Genomic DNA, 10,995 nt, shown 5'->3' on the forward strand with positions numbered 1-10,995 from the left:
AGCCTTCCATCTGTTGGTTTACTCTCTGAATGGGCTGGTCCAAAGCCAAGAACCAGGAGGTTCTTCCGTGTTTCCACTGGATGCTGGGGTCCAAGGCCTTGAGTCATCCTCCGCTGCCTTCCCAGGCCATATGTCTGGAGCTGGATCGGAATTAGAGCAGCCGGGACTTAAACTAGCAACCATATGGATTGTCGGTGTGGCAGGTGGAGGCTTAAGCTATCATTCCACAGCACCGGCCCCCTCCTGTTACTCTTTTTCATATGGCTACTAGGAAATGTGAATTCCCTGATCAGTTCACATTCCAACTCAATTGGACCACAGCAGACACTGGTACCTTCCGTGCTGAGAAAGCATGGGAAAGCCTGAGATGTCCTGGTTCCCACCTCAGGGCCTTTGCACTGGCTGTTTCCTTCTCAGCTTCACCTGACTGGTCTTCCTGGTTATTCAGGGCTCAGATCCAAGGACACCTGTTCCCCGGGCTCTTCTGAGCTCTGAAGAAGCCCCCTGGCCAACCCTGTATTTCACTCTCTTCATGATACCTCCTGCAATATGATGTGTTCTTTGAGTTTGTTGTCACTTGTATTCTGTCTGATGTCCCCTTTAAGGAGGCTCCAGGAGAACAGGAATTTCAAATAAACCTGCAAGTACTTGGAACAATGTCTGGAATACAGGAGCTCAGCAGATAATGGGTGGCTGGAAAGAGAAAGAAGCATGGGTGGATGGGTGGGTGGATGGGTGGATGGATGGATGGATGGATGGATAGATGGATGGATGGATGGGTGGATGGATGGATGGATGGATGGATGGATGGATGAATGGATGGATGGGTAGGTGGGTGGATGGAGAGACAGAAAAGTGGATGCATTGATTTTAAATGGGTGATGAATGGCTACATCAGACATAGAAGATAGAGAAGGACATAAAGGGAAGGAGAAAGGATGGAGAAATAAACAAATGTATGTGTTTCGGGGTAAATTTTGGTTTTTGATTGCTTCCACGTGGTGATATTTCTTTTCTATTTCCTAGGTCTTGAAAGGGGACTACAAGACACCAGCCCATCTGAAAGGATACTTTCAGGTTAGAAACCTCAGGGGGAGTTCTGCAATTGGCCCATTGTGGCAAGGTCGTGAGCTGGGTGCATATCCTGACAGTTCACTTCTGGCTTTTGGCTGACCCTTTCTCCAGTTCCCAGACTGGCGGGGCGGGGGTGGAGCCATAAGGTCTGTGGGTCTGGGCCACCCATGCTGGGGGCGGGGCAGGGGCAGAACCATAACGTCTCTGTGGGTCCCGGTGGCCCTTCTGCCCGAGCGGTCGTGCACCGTGGCTCTGGGCTCAGTTGCACTTACACAGATGTCCTGAATACTTTCCGTCTTTAGCCTTGAGTTCAGTTTTATTTCAAAGCAGCAGTTTCCAGACCCAGATTAATGTCGGTTCTCCTCCTGGCTGCATGTCCCTGTCAGGACTGGGACACTTCCTTACCAGCCCTCAGCGTGGACTCCTCCCCCTGCCATCAGTGAGGCTGTCCTCTGAGCTTTCAGATGCTCTCAGCCCATTAACTCAAGGGGTGATGCTGCAGTGAGCAGTCTGAATTCGTGTCTGTGTGTCTTTATTTGGCAAAACCAAAAGGGGATCAGTCCCCAGGTAAATGGTCAAATTCAGGACATGTGACATATTATTTGTTCTAATAAAAAAAAATAGTATTAGGGCTGGCTTTGTGGCAGAGCCGTTAAGCTGCCGCTGATGACTCCAGCATCCCGTAGCCCAGCACCGGTTAGACCCTTGGCTGCTTGTTTCTGATCCAACGCCCTGCTGATGCTCCCGGGAAGGCAGTGAGTCGTGGCCCAAGAACTTGAGTTCATGCCACTGACATGGGAGACCTGGCTGGGCCTGCTGCAGTCCTGACTGTGGCAGTCATTTGGGAAGTGGGTCAGGGGATAAAAGCTAGCTCTGTCTGTCTATATTGTTCTGCCTTCCAAATAAATACACAAAGAAATCATTAAAAAAAAAAACAATGAAGAAAAATCGGGGTGGAGGATCTATCCGCAATCTTAAATTCTTCCATGTGATACGGTACCTTTTTTTTTTTTTATCCACTTGAGCTTGAGTCTCTGCATCCGTTGCAATGCCCTTGTATTAACTGCTTCGTTTCTTTATTGGGTTCTGCTGTTAGCATTGCGGATAGCCACAGAATGTTCTGTGATGTGCATCTGCTTTCCTACGACCCTTTCCAATCTTCGCAGTGTCCCGAATCATGTCAGGTCATCAGCTGTCCCTCTTTCAGCAGAGGTCTATGGAGTCATGCCCACAGAATACCCTTTAAAAAAAAAAGAGAGAAAGAGAATTATTTTATTTTTACTGAAAAGTTAGACATACAGAGAGGAGGAAAGACAGGGAGATCTTCTGTCTGCTGATTCACTCCCCACGTGGCCACAACAGCTAGAGCTAAGCTGCCAGGTCTCCCACGCAGGCACAGGGTCCCAAGGCTTTGGGCTGTGCTCAACTGCTTTCCCAGGCAACAAGCAGAGAGCTGGATGGGAAGTGGGGCCGCCAGGATTACAACCTGCGCCCATATGGAATCCTGGCACATGCAAGGTGAGGACTTTAGCCTCTAGGCTACCATGTTGGACCCACAGAATACCTTCTTTAGGCGTGGCTCCAGAGGGTGGAAGTTCTCTGGAATCTTTGGAAGACTCTTGAGCCACAAGGCTCAAATTTTCTTACAAAAGGGTCATGCCAGTTCCCAGTGCCCCGCGGGTATGGCATACACAAGCTGTCTTAGCTGACTCGGGAGCAGAGCATGATGGGAATGGCACGTGCCTGCCCTCGGGGAAAGCAAGCCATGCTCTCTGCATTCACCGGGCAGGTGAAGTCATGCAGAACTGTGCAAAACCTGGCAGCAGGGTTAAGTCAGAGCTGGCCCATGCGTTAGCCATCCAGCGTGGTAACAGTGAGATCAAAATAGTCCCCCATCCAAAAGGATTAAGGAAGCAGAACAGAGTCATTCATACCTGAGATTAGGAACGGACATGGATGTGCAGGTTCCCCTGCCTGGGCTCCGGCTCGCCGCCCCCTTTCCAAGTCCTTGCTCCTGCCACTGCTGGGGGTGCTGTCCCACCCAGACCTCCGTGTACCTGGCCTTGTCTTCATCCTTGGCACGTGGGCTGTTTTCCAACATTAGCCACCAGTTCCTGGATTAGCTGCCCACCAACTGAACATTTGCAGGTTCCATTCAGATCTGACACCAACCCCACTCCCAGTGCCAGCTGCGGGGGGGGGGGGGTGCCAGGGCCACCCACTGTTTTGCCCTCTGGCTTGAGGTGTCTCTGGAAAATACCCTGCTGGCTGTTACCTGTCTGCTACAAAGAGAACTGACTGAGGCGCAGTCGAGTGAATAGGACAGGTGCCTAGCCAGCCTAGCCATCCAGCATGGGGGGCGGGCACGGACTTCCCATGCCCTCCTCAGTGGGCTAGCCAACCAAGTATCTGTGCTTAATGTGGACGTGATGGATTGAATTCAGCCTCCAGCCCCTCTCCCTTCCCCCAGAGGGTAATGAAGAAGTGATGTGAAGGAGGCTAGAGTTTTGTGGCACAGTGGGTTAAGCAGCTGCTTGCAATGCCTGCATCCCCCATCAGTGCAAGTCCCAGCTGCTCTGCTTCCAGTCTGGCTCCCTGCTAACGTGCAGGAGTAGTAGATGCCACCATGTGGAGGCCCCAGTGGAGATCCTGGCCTAAAGCTGGCTTTTGGAGCCTTTAGGGGAGTGAACCAATGGATGGAAAAGCTCTTTCTCTATTGCTCTTTCGAATAAATAGATCTTTCAAAGAACAAGGATGTGGGTGGTGTGTGGCTCCAAGTTGCCACCCTGGAATCCTGCCTGCTATACTTCTGACCCAATTCTGACCCATCCTTCTCCCCTGACCCTCTGCAAGGGCTCCCAGCCCACAGACACCTCAGCAGCCTGGCAACAGACACTCCAGTCCACCTGGAGATTGCCAAGGTGTTCAGGGGCTGCGTGCCAGGCGCCTGCGAGGAAGAGCAGATACTTTGTGTAACACTGCAGCCTTCCTGTCACGTGACCTCTGTGAGGGGGGCAGCCCTAACGCTGCCAGTCCCTCACAGCCCCCCGCCATATCGCCTCGATTTCCCCTTGTGTTGCCCATGTGTGTACTGGACGGGCTCTCACCGCACCCAGAATGGACGAAGCAGGGCTGGGCAGCTGCTGCTGACCACCCAGCATTTGGCACCTGGCACGAGCGTTGAGTGTGTGCACCTGATGCTGCGGGGGTCCTCGGGGGCATCCGCCACCTGGCCGTGACCTCTTCCTCTGCCTGTTGTCTTTTTCAGGTGAACCAGAACAGCACCTCCAGCCACCTAGGAAGCTCGTGATTCCAGGTAGGCCCACAGACCTTGCTGGGGGCTCCCGCCCCGCCTCAGAACCCCCAGTTTCCAAACACTTTTGTCCTTCCAGAGGCTCCCCAGGAACAAGTGTCCACTCAGGTGGGCCGATCTGCCCCCACCCCTTCCATCAGAGGTTTCCATGGTGACAGGCTGGGCCAGCTATTTATAGAACAGAAGCTTAGACTCCTGGTGGTGGACCAGCAATGCGGGCAGGGAGCTAAGTCGAACCTGCCAGAGGTTTGTGTGACATCAGGAAGGGGCACAGGCAGGAGCCCTGTGACAGGAGAGGATTCTGTCAAGTCGTTCTCGCATGGAATGCAGTGTGCCAGGCGGCCTTCGCTAAATGACCTCTGTGGGGTTTGGCCCAAAGCAATTAATTATTCTAATAATAGTCACGAGAAGTCCCGTGCTAAGAATAACCTCCGGGCACAGGGCCAGGGCCTCCCGCGTGTTACTCCTGGAACCCTCAGCATCCCTGGAAGGCAGGTGGACACAATTTCCCGTCTTAGCAAGGAGAAAAATCAAAGCGCGGAATGACGGCCTTGACTTAATCAGGGCTGCACGGCCACCAAGTGGCAGAAGCCCTGCCCCCCATCTCCTTCCCCTTCCCCAACCCTGAGAACCAGCTCCCCTGCAGTCTGTTGTCAGTAATGGGTTCCATACAGAAAGGCTTCAAAAAGTTCATGGAGAGCTGGAATGAATGAGTGGGGAGCCAGCATTTGCACCAAGCAGCCAAGATCGCTTGCTTCCCAGAGGACGGTGCCTGTGGTTGATTCTTGCTCCTGCCTGACTCCAGATCTCTGCTGGTGTACACCCTAGGAGGCAGTGGGTGATGGCTCAAGTGGGTGGGTATCTGCAGCCACCCAGCCTGGGAGACTTGGATGGAGTTCTGGACCCCTGGCTTTGAGTTGGCCCAGACCCTGACATTGTCATCATTTAGAAAGTGAACCAGTAGGTAAAAGATCTCTTTTCTGTCTCTCTCAAAAAGAAAACAAAATTTAAATTCATGCATATGTGAGGCTTCCAAAAATTCATAGAAAAGTCATATTCTGAAAAATCTGTGCATAGATTTCAAAGTAAGTCTTACAGAAAAATCAACTACATCTTCTAACTCCATTTTTCCACACACCTTTTTGGAGTGCTATTGTATTTTGCTAAGGGGTTTTTGTTAAAGTTCCTCCATCCACTGGTTCATTTTCCAAAAGGCTGTAATGGCTGGGGCTCGGCCGACCTGAAGCCAGGAGCCTCTTCCACATCTCCCATGTGGGTGCAGGGTCCCATGGACTTGGGCCATCTTTCCCTGCTTTCCCAAGCAAATTAACAGGGAATTAGGTTGGAACGGGAGCAGCCAGGACTTGAACTTGTGTCCATATGGGGTGCCAGCCCCACAAGCTAAAGCTTAGGCTACTACATGAGTGTTGGCCCCTCAAAATAAACTTGCTTTTCAATTCTGTTTTTTCATGCACTTTTTGGAGTGCTGCTGTATTTTGCTAAGCGATAAGGAAAGGGCTTTTGAGGTGTGGAATTCAAGGATTTGAGGAACTCCACGGTTGACCCCTCCCAGCCTCTATTGGCCCCATCTCGGGGATGGGGACGCCTCGATGTTCACCCCGGAATGTGGTCATGAGATGCAGTGAGCTGGGTTCTCCTGTGGTCTCAGGCTCTGGCGCTAAGGCCCCTGGGAACGCCCTCCCTCCTGAGTGTCCCCCAGCCTCTTTATCAGGCTCAAAGAAATAGGAGGGAAGGAAGGAGACCTCTGGGGAGACCAGCACCAGCCTGCACTGTGCCTGACCTGATTGGAATGGAACTGCTGGCCTCAACTCCGTGTTCAGTCTCCTGCCTTCCGTTTGGATCATCAGCAGACTCTGAAGTTCCTGGGGTTGGGGGGTGGGAGGGGGCTGCTCATCGGGCTTTCTATGTTGAGCTGGGCTAAGATCCCAGACCTCTGTTTCATTCCAGAGGAAAGGAGAGGGACCCTGGCCTGGGAGACAGCGTTTCTGTGTGTGAACTTCCTCACCCTCCGTTCCCATGGCGCAGCCCCTGCTTTACTGTTTAAATGAGATAGCCCATGCCAGTGTGTGTACTTTAGTTAGTCCCCACCACGGACTCAGCCTCCAACAAATGCCGTTCGTTCCCAGCCTGGCCTCCGGGAACCTGTTAGCCTTGACCATGTGCGTGTATATGTGGTCGCTGGCACTTGCTGGTTATAAACGAGAAATGTCTGTCTCTGGGTTCGGGTGGCTGCAGGTGGAGAGAGATGCGAGCAGGAGCTCAAGAACTCTTGGCACATTCAAGTTCTCTGTGGCCATCCGGGGTGCCTCTATAAAGCTGTCCCGCTTCTTGCGCGTGCATCTGCCATCACTCGGATAAATATAAAATGCTCTATTTCAGAATCGCTACCCTGGCCCTCATTGGCTCTTTCTCTCCACCTCCAGATCTCTGCAAATGGCTTTGTCGCCAAGAAGACCAGAAACTGCATTCGAGTGGGAATCAGACCTCTAATCCAAGCATATTGCTTGCTATTAATCACCCGAAAACAGGACTGCTTAATGGGGAATGTATTTGCATATGTTTGCAAAAAAAAAAAAAAGCCGAATCACGGAACGCTACACCTTGGAACCCCGTCTAGGGTGGAGAGCCGAGTATGGAAGCAGTCCTCTTTGAAACTTAGGTATTTTCTAATTTCACTCCCAAAACCTCAAGAACTGGTTTTGTTTGTTTTATTTTGTTTTGTTTTGTTTTTTAAAGAAACAGACTCGCCATCTTCCTTAATTCCCAGGACTGCCTCGGTGGCTTTGTTTGCTCCAGCAAGGCCCACCGCCTGTGCCTCTCAGCTGTTGACCCCGACTTGGAAAACTCAGAGAATCTATTTAAAAAGTTAATATATGAGGCTTTCTTGGGACTTTCCTCGGTTCTACCCAGTTCCCCGGGAAGGGGTTGGGGGAAGCGGAGCGGGCGGGGATTATTTGAATAAAAATGAACACAGTCTCATCTGTCTGTGCCTCGCTCTGTGCCTGTGAGTAGATTGTTCCTGCATGGTGACCGTTGTCACATGGACCGGGGACAGGTGGGAGGAGCTGGAAGGCAGGTCTGTGGCAAGCACGGCTGAGCTGTGTCGCCTCCCCGGCCACGCTCAGGTTTGATGACTTGGTCTGGGGACTCGGAGAACTCAGAAGGGTTGCTCCACTCATGGTTGTGGGAGGAGCCCACACGGCAGCATGGGGTCTCTCGGGTGCTCTATGCTTAATCTCCCTGTGTGAGGATGTGTGGCACGTGGGGATGGCCACCCAGGAGGTCCACCCGAGCCTCAGGGTCCACACTGCTTACTGGAGGGCAAGTCACCCATGGAGGGGAGCTGGCATGTGACCTACTTCCTCTGTCACTGGCTCCTGCAGAGGTCAAAGTGAGGACACAGCAGGCCCAGGCCCTGCTCGATGGTTACTAGCACACTATTCATGCAGACAGTACCTCTGGCCTGCTATGGCCATGGCCCCGGCTGCACAGGGACAGCAGAGCCCTCAGAGGGCCAGTGCCCTGTGGGGACACTCAAAGCCTGCCCAGGGAGCCCCATCCTGGACGGTCCCAGTTCCGAGTCCTTGAGGACTGAAGCATTGACATCCACACTGTTAACCTTTCAAAGAGGCTCTGGGAAGCTTTCAGAGTTGAGTTGCATGCATGATTGGAGTTAGGCTGACCCTGCCAGCTATATGGCTTGAGCCTTCAGCTCTTCACGTACCAAATGGGGAAGTGAAAGCTTTCTGGGTTTGTGGAGAGCAGCTAGCAGGTGATGCCGGCGACAGAGCCTGGCCTTGCCGAGCCATCATTGTGAGGGGGTCAGTCAGATGTCCTCTTGGCCTGCAGCTAGGGGACAGTCTTGTTACCTGTACCAAACAAGCTGCATATAGTTCAGTATCCTGACAGTCACCAACTGGGCTGAGCCGTCAGGCTCTGTTTTGGAATGTTCTGCTAAAACAATGATTTCTTGAGGAAGGGAGCCAGTGTTGTGTCACAGCAAGTTAAGTTGCTGCCTAGATGTCTGCACTCCACAGTGCTGGTAAGGAATCCTGGCTGCTCTGCTTCCAATTCAGCTTCCTGTGGATGCTCCTGGGAAGGGAATGGACGAGAGCCAAGGAGTTGGGTTCCTGCCACCCATCTGGCAGATCCAGATAGAGTTCCTGGCCCCTGGCTTCAGACTGGTCCTGCCCTAGCCTGTTGGGGGACAGTCTCCCCCTCCTGTACTCCAAAGCCCATTGGTGTCACTGTGCTTTTCAAATATAAATCTGGTTTTTTTTTTAAGTGTCATATCTATGCAGAAGGTGAACCCCTACCGTGGGGAAGGAATAGAGTTAATGGACACATCCCATCTCAGACAGTGACCCCCTTCCCTCATCTTCCCCCAGACCGAGGGACTAATGGCCATGTGTGTTTCATTGTCTCAGTTCTGGGAGCTAAGCAGAGTGAGCTGGAAAAGTCTCCAGTCAGATGGCAGCTGGCACTTAGGGTCATCTGAAAACTACCCTTTATACCTGTTGCCTGGGTTGGCATGGCTGTGGCACCTGGAGATGCCAGGGTGTCTCCCTCTGTACAGCCTCTGTGTACCACCTTGGACCTCTTTGTGACATGGCGGTCTTCCCGATGCTGGTCTCCTTCAAGAGCAAAGGTTACAAGGGGCAGGAGGCAGAACCGCAGGCCAGCGGAAGGCATATGGCTGGAATGGGCTCAGTGCCACTTCTGCCTCAATCTGGCTAAGTAGTCCCTGAGCCTCCTTCTCTCCTCCACATCAAGGAAGTGGAGGAAAAGGCAGATGGCAGAGTGGAAGGCCACCTTGCCAACGTGTATGCGGTGTGGGAGATGTCGTTGCTGGCAGTCTTTGGACATACAGTTGGCCACAGCCACCGTAAGAAACAAGCGATCGGCTTCAATGGAAGATGCCAGAATGACTCCTGAATGTCTGTGATATGCCAGTCCTCAGCCCGAACATCCAGGACTGGGTAGGGCCCAAACCGGAAGCCATGGGTTCCTTGTGTGTGGCCAGGAGCCCAGCTCCTTTAGTCATCGCGACTGCCTTCCATGGTCTGCGTTAGCAGGAAGCTGGAGTCAGGAATTAAAGATGACGACCAATTGCAGAGACTCCAATACAAGAAGCAAACAACCAGTGGCTTAGCCTCCAGGCCAGACCTAAGCTCCTTCCCTTACCATTCACCAAAAGTCAACCACCAGTCCCAGGAATTACTTTCACACTGTGACAGATATATACATGGACACTGCCCTCCTCTCCTCCCCTCACTCCTTCCCTTCCCTCCCTTCCTCTCCCTTCCTCTCCCCTCTTCTCTTTTTCTGTCACTCTGCCTTCCAAATTAAAGAAATATTAAAAAGAATACATAAGTACTCATTAAATATTTGTTGATGAGCAAAAGAATGACTCCTGAAATCTGTGGCTCCCACTTTCCCCTTGTGCTTTGGAGCTTGCTTGTTTTAAAGGTAATGCCCCAGGCCTGTGCAGCTTCACATCCTGGCTTTCTATAGAAAGAGTCTTCATGAATTTTCAAATGATAAACAGGATCGAAACCATCTGTAAGGAGCATGTAGGGGAAGATCAGATTTGCTAATCTCAGCTGATCTGGACTTTTCTTGCTGCCAAGTTCAGGACAACAGCTATATTTTTGTGACAGAACTCAAAATAAGCACCAGCCATGCGCAACCGTATAATGTCACCGTCCTAGAAAAAGTACATGTGCTAGACTTTAAATATATCAGCTCTGAAATGTCACTTAAGGATTGTTTCTATGGTACCAACCTATTTTAAGTTGTAAAAATGGTGTGAGATTTTTTTTTTTTCCCCCCAGAGGCGGTCTGGAAGCTGTGTTGGAGGGTCTGGGGTGGGGATGGGGAACAGCCTGGGGGGAGTCCGAATTGGATGATTCACATGTGGATTTGACTGTGTGACCCCGCACACACAAGAGTCCCTCCTATATTAGCTTAAGTAGGGCTGTACGTCTGGTGTTGTCAAGGAGGCAGAGTCTGGAAGCCCCGAGTTCTAGGCCCGACTCCACCCTTACATTCACTGTGGGGCACTGACCTTCACCTTCATGCCCCTCACCTCCCGTCGTCCTCTCCGTGAAAGGAACGAGTGATGTGTGTCACCTGGAGCTCTGCCTCCTGAGTGGAAGAGCCATGTTGCTCGGCAACCCCTTCCAGGAAGGCCACGTGTCAGAGCGCCTTATGGGAAATTTAAACTTGGGTTCTTCTTGGAAGTGATAGCAAATCAGGGTCGACATGAGACTCTGAACTTCAAATTCTTGCTATTTATTTATTGATTGATTTAGTCTCGCTTTTCCAAGGGCTGGGTGTTTGGACCCAGAAATCCCAAGAGACTCCCTAGAGATGGGGCACTGACTGGGCTTTTAGATGAAAATAGCCACAACCAGTTTCCAAACTCCAATTATTCTGGCTTTCTGTGTATTCATCAGCTCTTGTCGTCCTAGGATCCTCAGGCAGCAGTAAGGTCATTGTCTCCAGTTTGCAGATCAGAGAACTGCGGATGGAGAGTTGACCCATCCTGCTCCAGGTCCCATGTCTGGCAAACAGCAGAGCAGAGA

General features: G+C 51.7%; 1 protein-coding gene across 1 annotated transcript in view; it reads left to right on the forward strand.

Moving 5' to 3' along the window:
• The window catches only part of TPST2 (tyrosylprotein sulfotransferase 2), a 44,584-nt gene extending 37,197 nt beyond the window's left edge, over nucleotides 1-7,387 (forward strand). Inside the window, exons 5-7 of the mRNA XM_041003892.1 lie at nucleotides 1,027-1,077; nucleotides 4,343-4,390; nucleotides 6,832-7,387. Of these exons, the coding sequence (XP_040859826.1) occupies nucleotides 1,027-1,077; nucleotides 4,343-4,384 (93 nt within the window). The 3' untranslated portion in view covers nucleotides 4,385-4,390; nucleotides 6,832-7,387. The remainder of the gene's footprint in view (nucleotides 1-1,026; nucleotides 1,078-4,342; nucleotides 4,391-6,831) is intronic.
• Nucleotides 7,388-10,995: the final 3,608 nt, after the last annotated feature.

This window comes from Ochotona curzoniae, unplaced genomic scaffold (genome assembly GCF_017591425.1).
Source record: "Ochotona curzoniae isolate NIBS_2020 unplaced genomic scaffold, NIBS_Ocur_1.0 scaffold_274, whole genome shotgun sequence".
Lineage (NCBI taxonomy): Eukaryota > Metazoa > Chordata > Mammalia > Lagomorpha > Ochotonidae > Ochotona > Ochotona curzoniae.